The following is a 26958-nucleotide window of genomic DNA, read 5'->3' on the forward strand; positions in this document are numbered from 1 at the left end:
TATATATATATATATATATATATATATATATATATATATATAATTTAACTTTTCCTTTCATCCATAATAAACTGTGCCTCCGATTGGATTCGTTTGAAAGAAAAAAGTCATATACACCCAGGATGACTTGAGGGTGAGTAAAACATGGTCTAATTTTCTTTTTTTGGTGAACTACCCCTTTAAGTGTTTAAGGGTTTGAATAGGCATCATGCCAACTTAATGTTAAGGTTAGAAAAACTTAATATTAAACAGCACTTGAGAATCACACGCTACCAGACTTTCAGGTTAGTCAGATTACGACAAATTCACACAGAAACATATGCTTTGTTGCTCGTAGATGCATGACAAATGAAAACATATCTGTATTAAAACTGGCTCAAAAAAAAAAATCGAATATGTTAAATGTACTCCGACTGGACGGACTCGAAGTCTGAAGCTGTGAATCAGGGCAAAAATCTGGACAGAAGTGTATTCCAGCCTCTATTTTGTGATTTTACTTTGTTAAATATCTCTCAGTTACCATATATTTGAAAGGGTAACAGATTTGTAACAGTAAGCTTGGGGGTGTTTGGTTATGCAAAGCCTGCAAGGCACAAATGGAAACTGGCAACTTTATTTAAAAAAGTGCACAGACTCTGTCCGGCCTATTAATGAATATCCATTACAATTTCAGAAACATGCAGTGTGTGCGTCTGTGAGGAATAACTTCATCCATACTAATTCTTCTACTTGACGCAGTATTTAGAGCAGCAGAATTTAAATGGGAGTCACTGGAGGAGGAAAGCGAGGGAGGAAAAGTGTTTTTGCTCTTGGTTTTCTGGCTGTTGTAGCAACTCGGTGTTCTTTGATGAAGCTGCCCACTCTGACCTGAGCCAGAAACTCACGCTGTTTCCATCAGAATCCTGCTGAATATTATCACACTAATCCCTAATTACCAATCGCTCTCGCTGCAGGGATTACCAGTCTCATCTATACCTCCACACAAACACACAGGAATAACTTAGAAGGGATCAGGTTCATCCAAACACTAGGGCTTGGTAAGCCTGTGGGAAGGGTCAGAGAGGCACAGAGGTCAAAGATGATCTGAAATATGCTCGCTGTAATCTCTTCACAAACTCACAACAGTATAATGCTGAAAGTTAAGATAGGAAGCATTTAAGTGTTTCCCGCTTTTCTCATCCAGGTATTCGTGTGAAAAAGTAGTGCTCTTAAAAATACTTATAACAGCAATATACTTTTAAATAATATGCTTAAATGTTAACTGAATGCAATGTTTTCAGACAGTTAAATGCATGGTAACTGTAATGAAATTAAAATGTCAAAATCGTTTACATTTTTATTTAATGCAAGCAGTTCAAATTGAGCATGCTTTTTTATTAACTTAATGGGTTAGTTCACCCGAGAATGAAAACTGGTCCATCTTCTACTCGCCCTCGAAGCATCCTAGATGTATGTGACTTTCTTCTTTCAGAATAATCAAATCAAAGTTGTATAAAAAAATATAGCAGATCAATGCATTTTTGTAAGATAAATACTTAAAATAAACACTTTTTTCTCACTTTTGTTGACTGGAAGCGGAAGACGTATGCGTCGCTCGTGTGCGAGCCTCTGGGAAAACAAAGTTTCCTTATTTAAGCAGAGAAAAATCAGTCTCGGCTTATTTCGAAACGTTTTTCTTGACAAATCCTCGTTTTGTGCTTCTAATTTGTGACCAGCGTTTTTTGTTGTCTCTCCACACTCGTCACTAACCACACAGCGCTGATGAACTACAACTACATCCGTCTGCACGTCTTCCAGTTCCCAACAGTCAGCAGAAGTGAGAAAAAAGTGTTTATTATGTTTGATATCTGGATGTTTATCTTACAAAAAACGCATTGATTTGCTACAGGGGCCTTTATTCACCCCCCCGGAGCCGTGTGAGGGATGTTTTATTACAGATGAGGGCACTTTATTTTACGTCTTCTGAACAGTTGACAACAAACACCAAAGAGCAAGAACAATATTTAATATAACTTCGATTAGATTATTCTGAAAGAAGAAACACCTAGGATGCTTTGAGGGTGAGTAGAAATGGATGAATCTTAATTCTCGGGTGAACTAACCCTTTAAGACTTGAATACATCTTTATTTGTCATTTTGTTTGTTAAAGGGGTGGTTGACTGTTTTTTTTTTTAGGCTTGATTGTGTTTATACGGTGCAGTCTAATGTGTTAATGCTTAATTTTTTAAAAAACACATTATTTTTCACATAATTTACCTTTATTCCACACCAATCTGTCCCTTCTCTGACAAACGCCCTGATTAATTTCCTGTTATTATGAAGCCCCTCCCTCAGAAACAAGCGATGGGCTGGGATTGGTCAGCTGGCTCAGAGTGTTGTGATTGGCTAAACCGCCTCGAGCGCGTCTGAACATCCTGCTCCCCTCAAGCTCAGCATGCGCTCCGGTTGTATTGTAAACAATGACATCCTCTATATTGCTTATCAATCTGAGCACGATTGAGAAGCAGAGAATATTAATGAAGAGGATCACGCAGAACCTGTGCAAACACGCCTCTTAATGGTATGTTTGTTGTTTGTCTCATACTTTTAGATACACGGTTGTTTGTAAATGCTACTGCTTCTATTAACTTTATATATACGGTTTATTCTGATTAAAGCTTTAACACAGCACAGCAACCCTACATGCGTCCACGTATAATGCTTCGTGAAAATAAGTGTATAAATGGAACAGTTTGTTGGAGCTGATCCGACGATCTGAATGAGAGAGAGAGAGAGAGAGAGAGAGATGGAGAGCAGGGCCACAAGAGGAACAGGATTGAGAACCGCTGCTACAGAACATCAATTTTGAAACTTGTGAATCCATTAGAATCGTTAGAAGACAGAATCGTGATTCTTATATGCACAGATTTTTACATGCACCCCTAGTTTTCACTTCCTCTTCTCTAAAGCAGCACAACATGGCCTCGCCCTCTTGTGTGTTCCCGGGGGCGGGGTTTTTCTGGGTTTGTGATGCAACAGACCCGAGAAGAAGCTCATTGTAGTCCCTTACCAGCCGTTTTTCTAGGCCTTAAACTTAAAACTGAATTTTAAAAGTCGATATCTCTATTTGCATTGAAATTTCAGCGCTGCAACTTTGCAGATATTTTTTGTTCAAACAGCAACATTATACACTAACTAATGTAAAAAAAAAAAAAAAAAAAAAGTGAAATCGCAATCAGCCACCTCTTTGTTTATTTTTTATGTATATAAATACACATAAATTAGAGTACACTAGCATATTATGTAAGCAAAAACTTTTATTTTGAATGCGATAAGTCGTGATCAGTCGATTGACAGCACTGATTATCTGCAAATAGAGGTTTTTAGAAATGTTCTTTTAAGATCCGAAGGACAAGTGCACATTTAACACAATTAAATGCACTTCATCACAAAGGTAAACAAGAATCGTACTGCATTAAAATAGCTGCAATGACATGTGTTAATTAAATATAAATACATCTAAGATGCAGATTCTGTATAAATTAAACAGTGTTTAATACTTTCATACCATAGGGATTCTCTACAACACTACATCTCTTATATTAACCCCTTTTCTCTGCAGATATTTAGTATTGTGGTCATTTATCATCATGAGACTTTATTCTGCTGAGTTGTTTGTAGTTTCCCTTATTGCAGTTTCTCGACTGTCTCCTCAGCACTAAATGAGCCAGATTTCTCCTTGGATATGCTTTTTTCCCCTCGTCTTAATTCTTCCTTCTCTTTCTCCCACAGAGGGGGCAGATAAATTGCATGCTGTGCTCTTTTAATGGGGAGGTTGGAACAAAGGTTTAGTGTTTTTTGAGTGTTGTGTAAATGTTGTGTGTTCATTGCGCCTATAGTGACTGTTTTAGATGCGTTTAAATGTTCTTTTGTGTTAAGTGCTCATGTGAAAGGGATAGTTCGCTCAAAAAATATGTTCCAAACGCTAAAGAACTTCTTCCTTCAGTGGAACAGAAATGAGGATTTATTTTATATAATTATTTTTGTCCCTATAATAACAAAATCAGTGAGGTCCAATGTTTTGGACATCGCTGTATTTCATTACATGGATATTCTTCGTAATATCTTCTTTCGTGTGCCATAGAAGAAAGAAAAACATTGGGGTTTGGAAAATTGCGAATGCAAAATGCAAGTTTTTAGATGAACTATCCTTTTAACTAACCACATTTGTTACATTGGTGTGTTTATCATATTTTGTTATGTACATTGATGAGCATCCAGCAGCTGTTCCCTGTTAGTCAGACAAATGTCTCTCATACTAACATACATTCAGTCAATGCATATTTATGCTGAATTTATGGAGAATCTCTTTAAGTATTGGTGCAAGATATCATTGTCACTTGATGTAAACTTCATATGTAACAGTATTATTGTCTGGACAACTTATTGTTTTATATTTAATCAGTGTTACATGCTTGTTAAATTAAGGAAAATAGTAGATATTAAAATCGCCTGTGTGTGTTTGTCCAGGTGAACGGAGACCTGACTGGGCTCTCTCCGGAGCAGAGCCTGCATGCGCTGCGCTGCCGGAGGAGCGTGAGGTGGGGTCCGAGGAGGAAAGCAGCTGTGTCTGGAGCTGCTGGAGGGACGGCGGTAATGACTGACTGTGTGGACAGCGGGACGCAGACAGATATCAGCTTCCAGCACATGGTGACATTAGGCAGACCCGTCCATCACAACAGACCAGCTTCACCTCCATCCCCTCCGCTGCCGCCCATCCCAGAGCCATACCTCTTCAGCCAGCTGTGAGTACGGCTTTGAGAACAGATGTCGGTCGTCACTGTTAGGAAACATCACTTTTAAAAACAGTGCTATTTAGTTTGTATTTTGTACATGATGCATATAATACAGAAATACCTAATTAGACTCCTGTTCAGCTGTCTGGAGTCGGTAAAAATTTAATTTTTTTTTAAAGGGGTCATATGATGCTTTTTTAAAGATCATTATTTAGTGTATTTGGTGTAGCAGAATATGTTGACATGCTTCAGTGTTCAAAAAACACATTATTTTTCAAATACTGTACATTATTGTAGGTCCTCTATGCCCCGTCTCTCTCAAACCTGTTGTTTTCTACAAAGTCCCTCCTTCTGTTAAGCACAGTCTGCTCTGATTGGCCAACTGACCCACTGCATTGTGATTGGACGAACACCGCAAGCATTCGTCAGAAATGTCACGCCCCTTTCCATAATCATGACCTTCATCTTTCAAAAAAATGTAAAGACTTAAAAATAATGTCCTTAGTTTTAGCCAATAGCAAATACTTAAACTAATAACAAAACATACTTCCAGTATCTGATTCAGAAGCACCAGATTGTCGTAGCAAAGTCAGAATTACCTCCTCTGGTTCACGAAACGGTCCTCTGTAAAATGTGTTGCTGTTCTGTTGTGAGTAATCTTAAGGATTCCTAAATGCATCTACCTTCTGAAAGCCAAATAACATGCTTTTTCTTTCTCCTAGATGCACACACATCTCACAGACATGACTGCTTCAACACTGACTGTGTTACTGAAACCACTCCTCCTTTATTTGTGCGAACATTTGGGAGGCGTTACACAAATATTTCCACATAGTGATGTAGATGTGGGGGGCGTGTTTGAATGAGGCGTTTTAGGGGGTGTGGCTTAACTTTGATAAAGAATATCTTTATCTTTAATCTTTGCAACTTTACAGATCTTCTTCATGCACCAAGAGCTTGTAACACTCCAAACAGAAAGGAACATTTTTAATTGCATCATATGAACCCTTTAAAAGATGTCTCTTATGCTCATCAAGTTTTCTTTAAAATATATATATATACATAATAATAATAATAATAATAATGTGAAATATTATTGCAATTTAAAATAACTGTTTTCTATTTGAATATTCTATAAAATGTAGTTTATTCCTGTGATCACAGCTGTATTTTCAGCATCATTCCTCCAGTCTTCAGTGTCACATGATCTTCAGAAATCACTCTGATATACTGATTTGCTGCTCAAGAAAAAGAAAGAAAAGGGAAAATCAATTGTACTGACTCCAAATCTTTGAATGTTGTTAGTGTACCTTTTACAGAAAATACTTTTATGTCAGATACTTTTTGTGAGGACTGTTCTTATACTGGGGGAAATCGTGCACACATTTATTTTAGTCATGTGACCATTTTTGATACTGTATAGACTTTACCCCTCCCACCCCCCCAGAATCTAAAATGTTAATTATTTATTATAATAATTATGCAAAATGTTAATTATTTATTAATTATTCATTAGAGCCTAGGGTGAAAACCTTTGAACAGAATGGAGATGTGTACATTTTTTTCTTATTTTGCCTAAATATCATTTTTTTTTTATATTTAGTACTACTTTCAGAGGCTATAGAAGATAAGTTAAATTCACCCTGATCTCCAAACTCAAAAGTTTTCACCCCCAGCTCTTAATGCATGTTTTCTTTCTTCTGGAGAATCAGTGAGCGATTGTAATAGTTGTGTTTGAGTCCCTCAGTTGTCCTCAGTGCGAAAAGATGGATCTTAAAATCATACGCTCATTCTTGGAAAGGGTTCAAATACACAAAAATGCTGAAAACAGAAGAATTAGTGGGACCTGAAGGGTTTTTCTGGAGAACAGCAGGCAGTTTAACTGTTCAGGGACTCATGAACAACTACAACTAAACAAAAAACACAACTGTATTCAAGTTTCAATTCAATTCAAGTTTATTTGTATAGCGCTTTTTATGATACAAATCAGTGCAAAGCGACTTTACAATAAATTCAGTTTCTACAATATTTAGTAGTATCTTATCAGGGATGACTGTCAGTTAATGTGCATATGACAGGAATGTACAGAAAAATCAGTTAAAGACAATCAAACAGAAGATGAACACTATTAACAGCAATTATTATATGATGCGATCAAACTTAGCAATTCAGGTAACAACACAGTATTAAGGAACAAGGGGATGTAAACTTTTAAACGGGGTCATAAAAAAAATCCAACTATTATTTTCTCTTATGAAATATATGCAAACAACTTTTATGGGAAACATCTTATTCAGGTCAGTACTAAATAATCAATAACATGATTTATATGTCCCCCCTTATTTTGGTAAAATAATTAACATTTTGCAGACTCTGAAAGGGGTATGTAAACTTTTGACCTCAGTGAATCACAAATGTTTAAATCCTTGTAGATTATTTGTCTATAGATTATATGGAAGTGCTTTATTTCATTATAGGAGTAAAAAGTGTCTTACTACACTCTCCTTTACAGCAAAAACACACAAACGTATTTACACAATAATCTCAATGCTACATTTTTTAGGAAAAATGTAAAAGTTTAAATGCATTGTAAAAATAGTTGTATACATTATCTTAAAAAACACTACACTTACAATTACAAACACAGATTTTCTGAGACTTTTCATTTCTGTATGTCACTCCAGTGGTTAATTATATAGTCTGATCTTCCTCAGTCCTGCTGTTGACCATGTGTACTACGACCCGACGGACTACTTTGACATCAGTCAACACGAGGTGGACAGACAGGACGACCTGGAGTACGAGGTCAGCACTGTCTCCTTAAACCTCCTCTACTTGAAGTTCGTTTCAGAAGCGTCTTATCTCCCTTTAATTCTCTCATTATCTGTTTTTCTTCAGGAGGTGGAGCTGTATAAATCATGTCAGCAAGATAAACTGGGTTTAACGGTGTGTTATCGCACTGATGATGAAGAGGATCTGGGTATCTACGTGGGTGAGGTGAGAAATGGGGAATAATGGGAATCTGCTGACCGATGAATTATGAATGAAGTCTGAGGGAGGACTGTGAGCCTACGCCCTTATGTTTCAGCGTTAGATTAACTATTCATTTAAATAAATCCAAAACGCTGTTTTATCTCTCAAGAATCAGTGCAAACACAAGATAATTCGACTGGAGCATGTATTTACAGCATGTTATTTGCTACATAGGCTAACAACAAAAGTACACTTTTTTTTTTTTTATTAATGCATTTACAGTGAAAATGTACATGGATATTTAATATGCAATAGAATAAATGTTACAAATGTTACAAAATATGTTACAAATATATAATTTTGACTGTTTGGAAGCAATTGCACAGCAAACCTGAGGGATAAATCTAAATTATATAGAAATACAATACGCTTCAAAAAAAGATATTTACTGTATTTTTTACTATATTAGTGCAAGGAGTATGGCGGATTTCGTCTGTGTTTTTGCCTTATTTCCTTTCTGTACACATAATGTTTACGTCATGTCCACGAATAAAGACAAAATAAGATGGAAGGTGCTTAAGGCTACAACGAATGATGATACTCTGCTCCCTGATAATGGATCGTCCACAAGGCAACCATCTAATCACATCACAAAACTATTCCCCCGACTGAAGAGTTTCCAAGTAATAAGGAAAGTGGAAGAGCCAGTAATAAATCATGCTTCAGCATCCTGCACAGAGACAGAACCATGTCTGTGTCTATTAATATTGAACTCAATAATGAATCTGGTCTGCTAGTCCTAGCATCACAAAACAATGTTCATCAGAAGACAGAAAGATTTGTTTTTTTATATACCAAGTATGTTTACACACGCAATCTTTTTAGTTTAAAGCGCTATATAAATAAAGGTGACTTGACTTGACTTAGTTTGTTTGAGACAGTCAGATAATCTGTGTCTTGTCGTCGCAGGTCAACCCTAATAGCATTGCTGCTAAAGATGGCCGAATCCGTGAGGGAGACCGAATACTGCAGGTAACTCATCGACTGCCTTAACTAACACAGATTAAACTGAGTTTAAGGTTAGTGGCTTGAACAGCTTTCTTTTTAATAGTGCGCTGGTACAGTAGATGTCGATCGTTTGGGGAAAAGCTGCACTTGAACTCTCTGCTATAAATACTCCTTCCAAAATCCTTAAGACGTTTATCAATGTCTTTAAAATAAGAGTGATCATAACCTTCAATTTAATCATTATGTAGTACTGCCCTGAGGAACATATTTGACATAACATATATTTAAAAATGAAAATAACATTATCCCGTTCATGAATTTGCATACGATTCTAAATAACATGTTTTTTACGTCTTCAGGCATCAACTGATGGCAGCTTTTTGTGATTATGAGTAGATTACATTCTGCAGCTTCTTTATGAAACTACAAACTATGATCTCTTGGGACATTGAAAACATTGGGGTTAGCTTTATAAAGTTTATATGTGACCCTGAACCACAAAACCAGTCATAAGGGTCTTTTTTTAATATTTATTGTGATTTATACATTATAAATAAGCTTTCCATTGATCTATGGTTTCTTATGATAGGACAATATTTTGCAGAGAAACAACTATTCATAACTAAATCAGGAATCTGAGGGTGCAAACAATTCAAAATATTAAGAAAATTGCCTTTAAAGTTGTCCAAGTGAAGTCTTTAGCAATGCATATTACTAATCAAAAATGAAGTTTTGATATATTTACGGTAGGAAATTTACAAAATATCTTCATGGATCATGATCTTGTCTTAATACCCTAATAATTTTTGGCATAAAAGAAAAATGGATCATTTTGACCCAAGACAATGTATTGTTGGCTATTGCTACAAATATACCCCTGTGATTTAAGACTAGTTCTGTGCTCCAGGGTCACAAATGTGATGTGAATTGATGCTAATGTGTGTCTGTGCTCAGATCAATGGGATGGATGTGCAGGACAGAGAGGAAGCGGTGGCCATCCTGACCAGAGAGGACAGCACCAACATCTCTCTGCTACTGGCACGACCAGATATTGAGGTGAGAGATTGGAATAAACCACAATAAATACTGCAGCCCTATATTTGCACAGTCAGATATGATCACTTTATTCAATTCAATGAATCGCTACAGAATTGTATTGTTGCCGCAGGGGGGGTGTAATTGAAAGACATGTTGTCGATGTATTGCCTTTGAATAGTTTTGAGGCCCCCAGCCTTTATCTCACTGCATTCAATCAAAGTGCAAACTCAAAACTGGAGTGAATATAGTTTATTTCACTGCAGTGTTAATTTCGTTGACGAAGACTATGACGAAAAATATTCGTCAACTAACCTTTTTCACGGACGAAAACTAAATAAAAACTAAATAAAAAGTCAGATATGATGACGAAAAACGTGACGAAATATAACTGACACTTTAGTCAACGAATAAAAATGAGACGAAAATATATGGGAGGGACGAATGGAGAAGAGATCCAATCAGAGCGAATCTTTGAGGGTAGGTTGATCTATGCAGAAGCAGCCGAGCCATTTTAAAAAGCCGCGGCAAATGCAAGCGCAACAGCTAAACAAAGCAGCAGTTACACAGAAAAGAGAACAAAGATGAGTTTGCAGAAATTCGCACAGTTTCGAGGACGTTTTCATAACAGTTAGGTTGTTTACACAGGGAACTACACTGCAACCTTTTGAAATGCCATTGCGACCCAAATTTTTATGGGGCCGTAAATGTATCACTGATTATTTTTGTACCTACTTATGTGTAATGCTATGTTTTAATATGAGCATTTATTAAAACAGAAATGTGTATTTTAAGAATACGTTTTATAACGTTCTCCAAGCATTCAACACATCAAGTTGGCTTCAGCCCCGCGATGCGGGAAAGTTGAACTGAGCAGAGCAGCTGGTTACTCGCGTAACACTGAACCGAGCTCTCTTTCAGGACGTTTGCGTCCTCCTGCACCCTGAACGAACAAATACAAATCGCATTTTAAATAAACATAAGAAAAAGAGCGAAAAGTGAAAGAGCTCAATTCAGCAGCGTGGTGTTCTGGTGTTCAGGGAGCAAGCAGAGACGCGTCTCAAAGTCTTCTTGCTTTTGTACCGACAACAAATACATACTAAATATGTCGAAATACCCGTCTTGGAAAGTGTGTTCGACAAAGTCGGTAGTTATGTCTTCAGTGAAAGTAAAGCGTTGGAAAGAAATCGGATGCGTATCTTTATAATGGATGCATTTGTCTCTTAAAGTGACCGCGCCTAATTTACTAGCTCTGCTGTCAGTGTCTTTAATGTATGAAAATGAAAGTAAATCACTCACTGCTCTTGATTGAATTACTTTGTAGTTTTAACAAGAATTTATCCAAAGTCAATCCGAAAATCAGATAGAATAGATTATATTGTTTTACTAGTGACTAAAAAATACAAAAAAAAAAAAAAATTATTAGGGACCTGAGCATGTTTTGCTTAAGTGTTAATTTCTTTAATTTCTAATGCAACCTTTTCACACCACAGACTGAACCAAATTTAGCATTGCATCAGACATTATCAAGATGAATTTGTTGTTCTGACACAGTTTAACCCTGAGTTATTGTCATATTTTATTACCAATTTCTAAACTACAGCAAATAAACTGTGATATTGTAAGAAACGTTGAAGGTGTCTGCATACATTTTGGTTTGATTGTGTATTTTATTTTACAGTGAAGACTATGCAGTGCTATTTTAAATGAACAAAAACAAACTTAAAAAAATGTAAACTTTGTGTAAATAGCACAAATAAAGAAATACAATGAACATACAATACAAATATAATATAGGTGGTTGTCTATTTCAATAATACTGTACTTCATCTTGAAAGAATGTCATATGCATTGCATATAATTCAGGACGAATGCATATCTTTTTCAGAGAGCATGTATATTTTTCATTGAGAGCAGGCCTTATGTTTATTTTATAAATACCATTCCATAACAGACTGATGGAAACATTTAGTCAAGTCAACTAAGTTGACTTTGTTCTACTAAAAAAAACTAGACTAAAAGACTTAAGACTAGACTAAGACTAAAACTCTTATGATATTTAGTCGACTAAAACTAGACTAAGACTAAAACATTTCAGATGACTAAAATGTGACTAAAACTAAATGGTGTGTTATTCAAAAGACTAAGACTAAGACTAAATCCGAATTTGCTGTCAAAATTAACACTGTTTCACTGTGGATTTGGAAGTGGCCACTGCCAGAAACCCTGCGCTTTCCTGAATGGCAAAGTATTACTGAAGACATTAACAGCACCAGATTTGAGATCCAGACATTACATGAAGTGTTTTACGCTCTGCTTATTCAAGCAGTCACAGACAAATGTGTTTTAGTGTCCAGGTGGACACATGGCTTCATTCTGTTCTCGGTTTACAAATGAAAGCAGACAGGAGAGGTCAGAGTAGGACAGAAACCCCGACGAGAAAATAACCGGAGAGGAGAAAAAAAAAAACAAGGAGAGACAAGGACACACAGGGTCGGTTCGGCACGCTTTTGTTCTACTCAAGGTCACGCTTGAGAGAGAAACACACTTAGGACATCCCATAATACACCAGCTCCAACAGCGGGTCACCATGTCCATGTCCTTTCCTTCGACAGATTTCCATGTCAGTCTGAGACTTCGGCTGTGTGCAGAATGGAATAGTAGCTACTACTGATATTACACCATATATCTAAAAAATCAATCAATCAATCAATCAATCAAAGTAGCCTTAATTATGTTATAAACAATTCTGACTGTAGTCTGCTAGATTATCACATGACCACATTGCATTGCAGGTTAACTATGTGGAAATTTTCTATTTTAATTTCAATTTTATATAAAAATACCTTTAAATTAGCATATTCATTACTGCAGGTACAGTTTAATCCATCACGCCGGAATTGAAGGTCAACTTGAGTGCACTGCATTGTGGGATATCTAGTATTCCACACAGTGTTCATGACCGAAAAAGGCTCATTTTGACCAGGTAGATCAAATCAGATGACAAAACTACAACAGCGCTAACGGAGAGAGAATCAAAATCAACAAATGATGAACAATGTCTTTCTTTGTGACTCTCTTCATTGATTGGTCCCGAACCTCATTTGTCCGTCAGCTTGCTTTAACAGCCAGATTTATCATCTTTAGCTCATGTGGAAGCCATAGCAACAGTGCGTATCCCACTGGTAAATATTTAAATAAAACATAACGCAAACCCCGGAGGAATGACCCGGTTCATGAATACAAATAGACCAACTCTACATCTGAAGTCTGAGGCATGTTTCTGAAGTTCATTTAGCTTGATGCTATTTGACACAAAGCTGTGCAAGGGAAACAAAGTCATCAAGAAATACATCTTATTTGCATATAATAATCCTGATATGTTAAGTATAGAAAGATGCTGATCGGGAACCAACAAAGACAGATATTTACCTTTATTAAAATGTACAAGTCTAGGTTGTGTCAGTGAAAAGGCTTCATATCGATTCATCGATTGGTCGGAATAAACCTCACACAATCTGTAATCGCATCCAATATCTAAAATACTGTAGTGTTTTTTATGAATATGGTATAAAGTAAAAATCTGATTGATTTTATGAAGAGTTAGTGGAAGACGATTAAAACCAGAGATGAGATGACAGTTTTTAGGATTTGGGGTCAGTAGCACACAAGTGTGTGTGTGTCGTGTGTGTCGTGTGTGTGTGTGTCGTGTGTGTGTTTCCTGGACGCTCCAGATGGTGTGTGAGCCCTAAGGCCAGTATAATCCCCAGCACAGGTGGCTCATTTGAGAAACCTCTCACGTCTAGATGTCTCTACAACAGATGGGAAAAGACCATACAATCATTTACAGTCTCCAGACTTGGGCTTCCTCAGACATACAGTGCCCTCTGCAGATCAAACAAGGACGTGTTGATGTGGTCGCTGCTTTAGTCTAGTAGTGCATGTCTCAACTCTGGTCCTGTCCTGCAGAGTTTAGCTTTTATTATTATTTTTTTAAGCTGGATCAGGTGTTTAATTAGAGTTGGTGCTGAACTCCACAGGACAGTCCTCCAGGAACTGAATCTGACATCCTTGGATCCCAGCCACGTACATGAGAGCAAAGACCAGTCACTCGTCTGGTGGCTACACACCATTTAATCACTGGATTACCAAATAATTTCAGCTTTCAGAAGTGTTTCAACATTACATCAACTGACGAAATTAATTTTATTTGAACTCAGTGGGTTAGATAACCATGTATTACTAAGTCTTTAGAAAGTGTTTTGTCTTTCAGACACATTCAGATACACAAATTCACGTTATTTCATATTTACATCTAATGTTGGGATTCCCAAACTTTTTTTTGTCATCTGAACCTCTTTCACCTAATAATTGTTATTTTATTAAATTACTATTACTTGAAGTACCACTGAAATGTTTAAATAAATATTTGAATAATGAAGCATCACTTTGTTCATGGTTCTCTGACACTGGTTAATGGTCACATGACATGCAGGTAAACAAATAAATGTGACCTTGGACCAGACAACCGGACTTTAGTGTCAATTTTCCAAAATTGAGATTTTTACATCATCTGAAAGCTGAATAAATATTTCCATTGATGAATGGTGTGTTAGGATCGGATATTTGCCAGAGATACAACTATTTGAAAATCTGGAATTTGAGGGTGCAAAAAAATAAAAAATAAAAATAAAATAAAATATTGAGAAAATCTTCTTTAAAGTTGTCCAAATGAATTCTTGGCAATGCTTATTACTAAACAAAAAATAAATTTTGATATATTTATGGTAGGAAATTGACAAAATATCTTCATGATCAACATGATCTTTACTTAATATCCTAATGATTTTTGGCATAAAAGAAAAAATGATAATTTTGACCTATACAGTGCATTTTTGGCTATTGCTACAAATATAACTCAGGGTCACAAATTATATATTAAAAAAATATATATATATTTTTAAACAATTTAATTTAAATTTTACGTTTATGATTTAATTAATTATTAGCTTTTCATTAAACTCACAAACCTCCTGCAATTCTATGAACCTCAGTTTAGGAAATCTTATAATATAATGTTTAATGCACTTAATGTTGTTCATAGCAATGAATGGAATATTTTCTTACTTTTTGTATTTTAATATCAGTATGGTACAAGTTTATCCTATTTAAATCATTGTGATAAATGAGTTGGCTCAAAAGTTTAAAAGTAGACATATTATATTACCAAAAATGTGTAATTTACCCAGCTCCGAGACTGAGACCTGAAATGCGTGTCGGACAAAAGAGTTATGCAATATTTGCGTTGTTGTGAATCACTGCTTTACACCAATCAGAATGTTGTTGTTTTTCTCAATACACATTTGTTTGCACACAATTCTTAGCATGATTTTAATATTTTACTAATTAGTTATTTTTTTTTTCTTGACAGAATGAGGCTGATGATCTGGATCTGGAGTTGGGCGAGGGACTGGATCTAGAGGACTTGGAAAATGTCTCGAACTCACCCAGTCCTCAGCCCCAAATGAAAACTAGCTCTGTGCTGAGTGACATCAATGGGATCCGAGCTGCTCGGCCCAACTTGTGGCACACTGCGCTCAATAACAGCCAGGATCTGGACAGCGGGGTGGGTCGCACCGATGAAAGTACACGCTGTGAAGAGTCCTCCGAGCTGGCCGATGATGCCACCAGCGCATGCACGACCAATGCCACCAATACACCTGGCAGTTTGCGCAAGTTTCGCGCTGCTCAGCACGGATGGGAATTTAACTACAGCAACGACTCGCTGCTGGGGCCAGATGGGGTGGGAGCGGTGGATCACGGGGCTCCTGAATCACTGGGCTCGGTGACTAGCAGAGCACTGATGCCAGGGTTAACTGAAGAGGAATATGAACGTTACCGAGATTTACTGGAGATCCGCTGCCTTTACGAGAAGAACGGAAATGCACTTTTCCTTTTGGATGGAAGGAACCATGGTGGAGGAGGAGGGGGTGATTTTGCAGGAGCAGGTGTTCCAGTAGACATGAATTGTAACGAGAGCTTGATGCAGCACGAGATTGCTCTTCTCGATGAGGAAATACGTCACCTGGAGTTTAAGTGGCGCAATGTTTTACGGGCTCAAAAGATGCAACAGTTGCGCCAACGCTGCCTGAAGGTCTGGCCAGCGGATGAAGATGATGATGAAGAAAAAGGAGCAAAGGCAAGAGGTGCAGAGGCGATCCACCACGATCTGTCAGATATCAATGAGATCCCAGAAAGGGAACGCTCTGATAAAGAGAGCACAAGTGCTTATAATACCGGCGGGGAAAGTTGCAAAAGCACACCTTTGGCAAGTGAACGACACCCTGGAGACTCCAGCGCCTCTGCAACCATGCGACCTCGGACGCCCCGTCACAGAACAAGCAGGGATAAGAATCTAAACGTACCATCAGATGCCAAGAAAAAGAGTGAAGAAACAGCGGAAAACAAAAACTCTACTCCAGGAAGGCTTCGGTCGTTATCCCGGAATGGCGGGAGTAGTAGAAAGGGCTTGGATGGGGCACGAAGAGGGTCTCATTCAAATGGGACTCTCCCTACAGGGATCACGAAAGGTGGAAAGAGTGCAGAAAACAGTCCGTACTTGTCCCGTCGCCACTGCAGTACCACGCTGCCTCAACGCTACCAGAGTTGCATGCAGTTGAAGGATATTTCTACAAATGACAGTCCAGAAGTTAGGGACGCCAATGAAGAGGCTCCTTCTCACTCAAATACCTTAACGAGTGCTGCTCCCGTGACTTCATTGATTATACCTCCTCCACTGGCTCCATCTTCACCTCGAATGGAGTGGAAGGTAAAGATCCGCAGCGACGGCTCACGTTATGTCGCTAAACGTCCAGTAAGAGACCGTTTGCTAAAGGCTCGTGCCATGAAGATTCGTGAGGAGCGCAGTGGGATGACCACGGACGATGATGCGGTCAGTGAAATGAAGATGGGACGCTATTGGAGCAAGGAGGAGCGTAAGCAGCAGCTGCTGAGAGCTCGCGAGCAACGGCGACGCCGTGAGTTCATGATGCAGAGCCGACTGGACTTCATGCGGGAGAAAGAGAAGGATCAAGACTCTGGACCTCAAGGACAGGCTTCAATACTTGAGCTGAGTCAGAAAAAGAGTATGAAGAAACGCAGCCGACGCATCCTGGACAACTGGATCACCATTCAGGAGCTGCTGGCACATGGGACCCGCTCTTTAGATGGGAAGAAAGTGTACAACCCTTTGCTATCCGTGACCACGGTTTAATAATTGGTGTGAAATGAGACCTTTAAACAAGTAAAATAGTAAAGATATTTGGTTTACAGAGTTTACCGATTATTTGCAACTGTCTGACAAAGATGTCGATGAATATAAACGTACAAGACAGAAAGGCTAAAGGCAAATGAATGTAAACTTTTCATAACTAACGAACTCTGGGAGCATCTCTCTGTTCCTATACATTGATCTGATGCTCGATTTTCAGAGTCACTCTCAGACTGTTACAATGCAGTGGTGGTCTTGAGCATTTTCCAAACCTGATCAAAACATTCATTTCTTTCGTAAACACTTTTCAATCTGAGAACATTTCATGATAAGAGAAAAACGTTCAGGGGCCTAATGCTTGAACTGACTAGTAGTCATCTCTTTTTTTTCAAGATTAGTCGCACTGTAACTTTTAAAGTCATAACATGTTGGCAGTGTTTATGCAACTGGCCCCAGATCTAATGTCTTTTGAGGAAGTTAACCCGGTGATTGGTTGACAAAGTCGCTGCTGTTGTTTTGGCTCAATATGTGTGGTTTTCTTTGATGGTAAATGTAAAAACTTTGCAAATGAACAAGAAAAGAATGAGCCATTACTTAACTTTTGACTTATTGAGTTCACAATTTAAGAAGCACATGAATCCATTTAACAAATGAACCAAAAAGCACATTGACAAAAAGTACAAAAGCAGGAAACTTTCAGCACACAAATTTAGGCACATCGAAAGGTAATGTCGATTGTCAAACACCGACATTGTCCAAAGACAATTTGTGGTACATATGTCAGCATTCAAGGATCAAAGCAGACATTATCACTTAAAATTATTTAGTTGTTGGCTTGCAACTCCACATTTCAAACTGATTCTTTGATATTGTAAAAAAATTAATAAATTGCATGTTCTTGTCTGGGAAATGTTTAAATTATGTTGTGTGAAACTGTCAAGTGACGTTTTTGCTGTCTTCTGTAATTACTTGTCAAAAGGACATTAAGATATTGTGTCCAAATGTTCATTTAACATCTTGCAGGTCTAAAATGAAGGAATTTCTGCTCCTAAATGTTTTTGAATAAAACTTTTGCAACTTCATCGATTTTCACCCATTATTTGCAAAAAGCTTCAATACAGAAATCAAATGTATATCAAAACACTTCACCACACAATGGCTTTAGCACATTCATGTTTACACTAAACAAAATGAGCCAAAGACATTGTTAATTAAATAAAAAAATATGCATTTATATAACTATAAATCTTTTACCACTTAAAGTTTTGGATTAGATGAAAAAACGACAAGACACTGGATACCATCTCTTCATTTATTGGATGTACAGTTATGAAAAATAATAATCATAAAAAAGACTGGAAGCCCAAGATTATTTACAATCGTTCTTTGATCTCTCAGAGAATCCACTGTCAGTCTCATGCTCACTTACACCATGATATGTTGAGCTTTAAAAAGACGTTCCTTTCTACATATGACAAAAACATGACCAAAAATATAAAGAAAAAAAAAATACATACAGTCCATACATATACATATATAGAGAGAGAGATCTATAAAAGCAGAATCATTCAAGTATCAAAAGACAGACCACCCAAGATTACTTTACAATACAATAGTTTATATATTTTAATCATTTAGCCAAGAATATGATCCGAACTGTCACTGTTGTATTTGCTAACATGATTAGTTGTGCAAACACTGCGGCTGTTACAGGTGCTAGCATTAGCATCTGCTTGTATCTAGCACTATACCCATTTTTAACGTACCGTGTTAAAAATGAAGAACAAACTAAAAAATCTAAATAAAAAGTACCAGACTTAAAATCCTTGTAAGATAGGGCTAAATGCATACAGGAATATTTCCCATCTACACCTCATATTTACGTATTATTATCTACACAAAACATAAGCGCAGGTTCGTCCATAACAGATGTGTTATTTAATTTTTTTAGACATACCCTGCTTTCTGCAACTTAATCACTAAAGGAAAGACACAAAACTCTACACATAAAAACAACTCGCTGTTGTTTGTAGTGTCACATTAACGCCATTGTTTTGTATAAGAAATCACAGTATACGTGTAAGAGTGACTACAAGTACCAGGATCTGGACTGTACCATTCTCATGCCATCATAAACATATTAACTTTTCATAATAGTGTACCATAAGACGTCACAACACAGAATATCTCCTACTAATCTGGCACTGAGTTTCTGTCTGTGACCTTCAAAGGCCATTCCTTTCCTATCGAAACTCGCACCATAGTCACAAATCTCATGTTTAAATGGTCTGGCCCATGTTGTTTATCATGACAAACATTTGTACTAAAGCCTGTTGGTCACCTGACTTAAAATACTGTCGGTAAGACTCAAAGGTACGGATGGATTGATCTTAACTGGACATCGAAAGACAAGACAGTTCTCTCTAATCAGTGTTTTGATGAACTGAATCAGTGTTTCTAACTTACTGGATTTATTTTCAAAGTTATCAGACAAAATAAAAGCATGTACACTTTGTGAGATGAAAGACCAAAATCACAGACAAAACAGGAGCGTGTCGACTGTCGCTTCGCAATAAAAATAAAACAAACTCAAAGAAATCAAAGCAAGAGCAACGTCAACACTGGCTCTTGTTATTGCGGTAGAATACAGCGACTGCTGCGTTTCCAGTGTTAGTCCTTGAATGTGTCTGAAATCTGATGAAACGAGATGTTTTTCAGAGGGGGCGGGGTTTTGATAAGTGTGTTGAACTGGACGGGACACGTTTTGTTTGTCTTTGGCTCGTGTTCGAGGTGAAAACCTGCTGATGGATGCGAGCAGACTTCTGACACAGATCTATATATAAACACACACACACACACACACACACACACACACACACACACAATACAAGTGATGTGTCATCCATGCTGTCACTGGCATCCCAACTTTCCTTTCTGTTTGGCATCGGTCACAGCGGTCAGCTACAGGGAGACATACACACTGAGATTAAAACAAATCAAACCAATGAATGTGGGACACCATTTACAACGGATATGACCAAAGATTAAAATGAAACTGTTGTGCCAATCATTTTTCCCTAAAACCTTCTCCCCCTTGGACCCCAAAGACTCCACTGGCTGAGTGATTACATATGATATGATATTATTTTGAGATAAACAGACATACAGCAGACTATTGACTGTCTGCTGTGAAGTGCTGGTTAAATTATGACTAATGTGATCTGCTACTAAAGGATGATCCCACATTGTTTTTTGGGCTAGCCTTCGGGGTGCAAGGGAACAGGATTTTGAGGAAAGAACTGGATATCACAACAACAGAAGAAGCTGATTGTTAAGGGGAAATGAGAAAAACTTTGAGGATGGAGACACTAAAGAAACGTTAGTCTGCATGAGATGCTGATTACAGGTCACCAACACAACTTCATTCATATTTGACCTTTGACACTGAACTAACGCTGTTATCATTTTGCAATAGTCCTTGCTTTAATGAAAGTGTGTTGCTATATGGAAGACCATTTCCACCACAGAATTAAAAAAAAAAAAAAAAAATTAAAACCATGCTTTGGTAAATCATTATTATGACAAAATGATTGTGACATGATGAGATACTTTAAATGTGAGATTTATATGATATACTAAATCATATTTATAAGATAAAAAGTCAATGAGATTAAAGGTTGAAATTGAGAAAACAGGCATAATTATAATATTAAGAAGGGAACAGTCATTATTACATTTTTTTCTCAACTCTGACTTGTCTGTTTCAATTCATGTCCCTTATATGTGTCATAATTTTGCCTTTTCATCTCATACTTAAATTTTTTTTATATCAGATTTGTTTCATGCCAACTTCCACAAATCTCAAACTGACATAATTCCATCTTTTTATATAATGTTTATGACTTTTCTTATAAAGTCATAATTATGACACAAAAATAAATTATATCATATTTATGACTGTCCAAAGCATGCTTTTACCAAACCTATTACCAAAGTACGCTTTTTTTTTCTTCTTCAGTGGCTGAAATGGCTTCCATATCATCATGACAGATGCTGTGAGTTTTTCAATAAATGCTATGAATCTGTAAATGCATAAGCACCCATAATTCACGAGATCGCATGAGCATTTTTAAGGCTCATGAAGAATATATGCATACAATTCCACCTTTAAATCCCAAATAAAACCCAAACAGATTTTCCAAAACTCAAGAGCGATATGGCATACAGACGTTCACTACAACACTGATTATAGTCTGATTACTGGACATGTGTCACCTGATCAAGCCTAAAATAAGCAGACAATATTACTTGTTACTTTGCTTCCTTGACATCAGACACATTTTGAGCAGGCGGTCTGTTCACACACCTCTTTGTGGTTTGGTTCAGACGTTTAGGCCCAGCCTAGTTTGCCAACTCAGACTTAAGACAACACATAATATCACAGTGCTCAGCGCAAATCCATAAACTGGCAGCGTATTAAATTTACAGTGAGGTACTTTTGATTCCAATTCAATTAACTTCTGATGCACTTGAGCAGGCTTCTGCCAGCGGTCTAATGTCTCATCTGTACGTGAGGGAAGAACTGAACGTGTATCATCTATTAGATGTGCATAGTAACAAAACAGGACTAAATAAAATCCATCTAGTCCTCACAGCCCATAATAAAAGGTTTAGATGCCAGAAGAAGCTGAAAGAAGCCCAACAAATGCAAACAAAGCTTGACATCTGACAGTCTGCTGGCACTTTCCACAAAAAGGGTACAAAATGGGGCTTAAAACCTGTGAGGTCATTTGTTTTCTTCATAGCAAAGTGAAAAGTGGTGCTTAACCTTTAGAAAACGTTGTCCATCAGCCAAATACTAAGTACTGTGCAGTTATTATGAGTTGATTATACAAATATTACTTTTATATGTATTCCTGTTTAAATGCAGGTTAAAAAACATATTTGTGAGTTTTAAAGAAATAAACCAAATACAAAACGTAAAAAAAAAAAAAAAAAAAAAAAATTAAAAAATATATATATATAATTGCATTCACTAAAAATAAACAAAAAACACTGGCATTAAAACCTGATATAAAAATGTTAAATAAAATAAAAAAAACTATAAAATAAAAGTGATACTAAAAAAAATTATATAAAAAGTAATTAAATACTGATTCAGCCTAAAATATGCTATTGATAAATTTACTATAAGTTAGAGAAATGTATTTGCCGCATTTTTTTTTTCTCGTTACAATAACTTTGGATCAAATCGTTGAAGTTGACAAAAATAATTTGTGTAATAAATCTAAAATGGAATAAGTGGGACATAGTATGTTTTTTTTAGTACATTATACTTAAATATGTAATTAAAGTCAATTAAACATTAGTTTGGTCATTTATGTTTTAGGTTAATTAAAACATTGCTGTATTCTTTCATTAGTTGGTCATAGTCAGAAAGCCAAGTCCTCTTTCCATGCGGTTATTTTTAGGCTACACAACGGTTCATCAAACATTTTAATTAGTTTCAGCTCTAAAAATGCAATTTGTGCCTTTATGGTTAAAAAAATGACAGGACGCCAAAATGTACCGTATTCTATTCATGGAAAGTGCCTTGTATCGCAATCCTCTGCGGTTCGATCTGATGCTACATGTTTACTGGAGACTGAAGAGGAGGAAGAGGAAGTCTTCATCAGTGTCTCACAGCACCACAGAAGAGGAGAAGAAAGAAGAACGAGTTTAGAGATAAACCGTCAGTGTGGAGGACGGAGGGAGGGAGGGAGGGAGGGAGGGTCCTTTGAGCAGAACGAGAAGGACATGTTAGTTTCTTCACGTTTGAAACAGGAAGATTAGATGACGAGATGTTCTGGTCCTCATCAGAGCTTTAGTTCGGTTTCAGGCCAGCTACAGGTGAGAGGGTGAGTCCTAAACTGGGCCGTATAGCTGAACCAACTAGAGAACAGAGAGGAAGTGTGTTTGTGGAGGAAGCGTAGAGGTTTGGGACAGCGAGAGCAGAACTAGGCTTCAGGACTGTGTGAGACAGACGGAGGAGAAAGAGGTGAAGGAGGAGAGCGAGGGGGAAGGAGTTCGGCCCCGTCGGTGAGCCGAGGAGAGGTCAGAGTCTGTCTAGAGAGTGAAGGCACAGAGCGAGAGGAAAGGGTGCGAGGGGGCGGTCCGGTCAGAATATGGTGGTCTCGTACTTGGTGCTGACGGTGCGTTTGGGATCTGTGGAGTCCAGGATCCAGGTGGCACTGCTCTGAGCGTCCACATCCATCGCTTCCACCTGAAACAGCAGAGGAGACACGATGGATGTACAGCTTTAGTCTAGTTCCTCTCACCAGGAGAGCTTTTAAATGAGAACCGAAGCTTTCAAAGAAATATTCATGGTTAAAAATGCTTGGATTAGAAAAAAATCCTTTTGTGTTAACAGAAAAGTCTCTAAAACTGGGAATATCCAAAGAAAAAAACATTCGGTGACCTCAAAACTGCTATACATTACTGTTCAAAGGTTTGGGATCTTTTTATCTTATTTTTTATCTTACGATCAAAAAGGCTGTTTATATTTGATAAAAACACAGTAAAAGCAGTAATATTGTGAAATATTATTACAAATAAACTAACTGTTTTCTATTTGGAAATATTGTTAAATGTAATTTATTCCTGTGATGCGCAGCTGTATTTTCAGCATCATTACTCCAGTCTTCAGTCACATGATCTTTCAGAAATCACTCTGATATACTGATTTAACGCTCAATAATTTAGTTTTTATTTTTATTATCAGTGTTGAAAACAGTTAGTGTTTAATATACTTTGGTGAACAGCTGAAAACATTTTACACAATTCTTTAACGAATAGATAGTTCAAAAGAACAGCAAATATTTGAAATTGATATATCTGTAATGTTTATTTTCACTTTTGACCAAATTAATACAACTTGCTTGTTGGTAATTTCAAAAAATAAAAATAAAACTCTTACAGACCCCAAAGATTCATTTACTGTATATACTGTACGCTGTAGGCCCATCTGAATGTGTGATTCTTCACAGAGCCAGCAGGGGGCTCCACAGGACTGGACAAAAAGACACTAAGGAACCAGGGCAGCTGTGTGAGCTACTGAAGTGACAAGGTGAATAGAAGAGGAGCTGGAAAAAGGACAATGGAAAGAGAGCGATGGAAAGAGTAAGAAATGATAAGAAGAGAGCAAGCTGAAGCTGAATTGAGAGGATAAACTAAATGAACATCTAAACAGAGCAGTGTCTGGGCTACAAATTCAGACACAGACTGATGCATTTTGGCAATTTTCATCAATTTGGCAGAGAAACCTAACTTGCGAACAAATAAGCAAAATGAGTTTTCCTGTGAACATAAATGTATGTTTATGCAGCATATTGAGGCTAACCACTGACATTTAAAACCAGGGTTCCTATACATTCTCCATTTCAATACTCCATACGGTGCAGGAAACCTTAATTAATACTTTAATAACTGGCAAGGATACATTAATCTGATTAAAAGTGGAAAAATACATTTATAAGATTACGAAACAGTTCTATTTCAAATGAATGCTGCTCTTTTGAGCTACCTCTACAAAGAATCCTGAATAATAATGATAATAATACTATTAATAATAATTTCCCCACAAAAATATGAAGCAGCACAACGGTTTTCAACATTAATGATATTCAGACATGTTTCTTGAGCAGTATATCAGAGAGATTTCTGAAAGATCATGTGACACTGAAGACTGGAGTAATGATGCTGAAAATACAGCTTTGGCCACAGGAATAAATTACATTTTAAATACATATTACAATATAAATTAGTTATTTTAAATTGTACAAATATTTGACAATATTCCTTTTTTTTAATTTTTTTACTGTTTTTGAAAAACAGCATTGGTGTGAAGAGGAGACTTATCTTTAAAACATTTTAAAAATCTTATGGACCCCAAACAGTAGTGTTACTTCTGATTAAGTGTCTAAACAAAACTCTGGAATATTTTTGTAAGACTCGATGTTCAAGACTTCCAACACAGTGTCAAAATCCTTCTTGGAAGGCCACCTCTTTTTAAAAGGCAAAAACAAAGTGTAATCTGACCATACTATATGAATGTGTGTGTGTGTGTGTGTGCGCTCTCACCCCTGACTTGCGCATGCTCCCCCGTGGTTTGGGGACAGGTCTGCTGCTCTTGGTCTGGATGATCTCGGTGGCTCCGGCTGTGCTCTGCTGCTGTCTGGTCCTCTGGGCCTGCAGGGCCAGCTGATAGGCCACTTCAAACGCCTGTCCCAGCGTCAGGATGATCTCATAGGTCAGGTTCTGTCGGGATTAACAAGGATCAAGTTCTCAAACCGCTATCAAGAAATGATCAAAGTATTCAAATGTCATCAATCCATCTTCAGAAGTCTCTTTAATAGCCTCATCAACAGCATCGTACATCAATACATCCGTACAGGCCTCCAACATTATTCTGCACTTAAAGAGGCATTTAAGCTCATGAAGTATGTAATAACAAGCTTAGCTTTGTCATATAATGAAGAGCAGCTTTTTATATAATTACACATCAGTGAGTCTCTGTAAAGGGACGCCGGGACAGCTGAGGTACTGTAATGTCTAGCAAACACCACAATATTGAACATTAACTCTCAGGTCCTCCACAAAATAATCAGGGCTTGGAACTTCAGACTGTGTTTGCTGTCGAAGATACAGATTTGCATATCTAACGAGGTGCACATTTGACAAACTTTGCTACAAGGGAGCAAAACTCACATCTTCGAGCATCTAAAAGTAATTCTCTTTTTGGCCCTGGCCCTTTTTATGCTTTTATATGCAGTGAATTATTCATTAAATCTTAATTAATAAAGCAGCAGGCTGTGCAAATAAACAAGATCTCTCAACACAGTCGAGATGCATTTAATCTTAATTTTGATCAAAACTGAACTGAACTTTTTTTTATTAAAAATAAAATTCAGATGCATTTTTAAAAGATTGTTTCACTTTCTAATATTACCTCTTAACACAAAGAAAAAGCTATTTATTAATTGTTGTGACTGTCACCTTTTCCAATAATCGCTTGATTTGTGAATGATCAAAATGAACTGCACTTTTTGTTTTTTTGTTGCAACTCTACTAGAGTCTAGCATGTGTGTGTGTGTGTGCATGTGTGTGTGTGTGTGCGTGTGTGTGCGTGTGTGTGCGTGTGTGTGCGTGTGTGTGTGTGTGTATCATTCAGGCAGCTGTATGATCAATGTAATTTGAATGGGCTGCTGCTCACAAGCGCTCCTATAAAACTCTGTGTGATACTTTCAGAGACCTGGCAATCTGCCCACGACACAGAAAGAGAGAAAGAGACTCTCAATGCCCAGAAACATGAGCGTTTCAGAGCAGTAGTCCTCACCTGGTGGGTCATTAAACAGGTCTGTTATGAATATCACAGACAGACATGACGTGAAATGCAAATTTGGTGGTTTTCGATCCAATTTACATCTGCAAAAAAGCAATTTGCAGTTTGCTGTTTTTTTTTTCTCAGAATACTGTAAACAGCATCCAGAGCTGAAGCGGAGCAGCTGAGACCCACTGACGGAGAAAGAGCAGTAATAAAGATGGTGTTCGTCTCACCACATCCACGGTGCTGAACACATGGCAGTAATGATGGCTGCTCTGCAGATCTTTAGTGATGTAAGCAAATGTGCAGAGGTCCTCTGGGTCCTGAGCGGCACACGAGATGTTCCTGATCTCATGTTCTGCAATGATGTTCTGCACACACAGCCCAACATCACATTAGCAAACAGATCCCAGAACTTCAACAAGAACAAACTTAAACAAGTCCTTACAGGAGTAGTTAAAACCAGAGATGTTCACAAGTCTTTAACATGGAGTCTGAGTCAAGTCTCGAGTCTTTGGTCACAAGTCTGAGTCGAG

The 26958-nt window shown here is 37.3% G+C and overlaps 2 protein-coding genes across 12 annotated transcripts in view; one reads left to right on the forward strand and one right to left on the reverse strand.

Annotated features, from left to right (window-relative positions):
* The window catches only part of LOC128011126 (PDZ domain-containing protein 4-like), a 38553-nt gene extending 20410 nt beyond the window's left edge, over nt 1-18143 (forward strand). Inside the window, exons 2-8 of one of the 2 annotated variants that reach the window (XM_052593243.1) lie at nt 3772-3813; nt 4510-4784; nt 7490-7580; nt 7674-7772; nt 8718-8780; nt 9711-9812; nt 15223-18143. In XM_052593243.1, the coding sequence (XP_052449203.1) occupies nt 3772-3813; nt 4510-4784; nt 7490-7580; nt 7674-7772; nt 8718-8780; nt 9711-9812; nt 15223-17064 (2514 nt within the window). In that variant the 3' untranslated portion in view covers nt 17065-18143. The remainder of the gene's footprint in view (nt 1-3771; nt 3814-4509; nt 4785-7489; nt 7581-7673; nt 7773-8717; nt 8781-9710; nt 9813-15222) is intronic. The other variant, XM_052593244.1, reaches the window with a different exon arrangement.
* A 216-nt stretch (nt 18144-18359) lies between these two features.
* Nucleotides 18360-26958, reverse strand: part of LOC128011532 (ankyrin repeat and SAM domain-containing protein 1A) — an 87487-nt gene continuing 78888 nt past the window's right edge. For 4 of the 10 annotated variants that reach the window (XM_052594038.1, XM_052594034.1, XM_052594030.1 and 1 more), the window contains 4 exons: nt 26656-26793; nt 25180-25356; nt 23241-23323; nt 18360-20022 (listed from right to left, as the gene is read on the reverse strand). In XM_052594038.1, coding sequence (XP_052449998.1) covers nt 20019-20022; nt 23241-23323; nt 25180-25356; nt 26656-26793 — 402 coding nt within the window. In that variant the 3' untranslated portion in view covers nt 18360-20018. Of the gene's footprint in view, nt 20023-22307; nt 23324-25179; nt 25357-26655; nt 26794-26958 lie in introns of those variants that run through there. The other 6 variants (XM_052594031.1, XM_052594029.1, XM_052594037.1 and 3 more) reach the window with 4 other exon arrangements.

Source organism: Carassius gibelio, chromosome B23 (genome assembly GCF_023724105.1).
Source record: "Carassius gibelio isolate Cgi1373 ecotype wild population from Czech Republic chromosome B23, carGib1.2-hapl.c, whole genome shotgun sequence".
NCBI lineage: Eukaryota > Metazoa > Chordata > Actinopteri > Cypriniformes > Cyprinidae > Carassius > Carassius gibelio.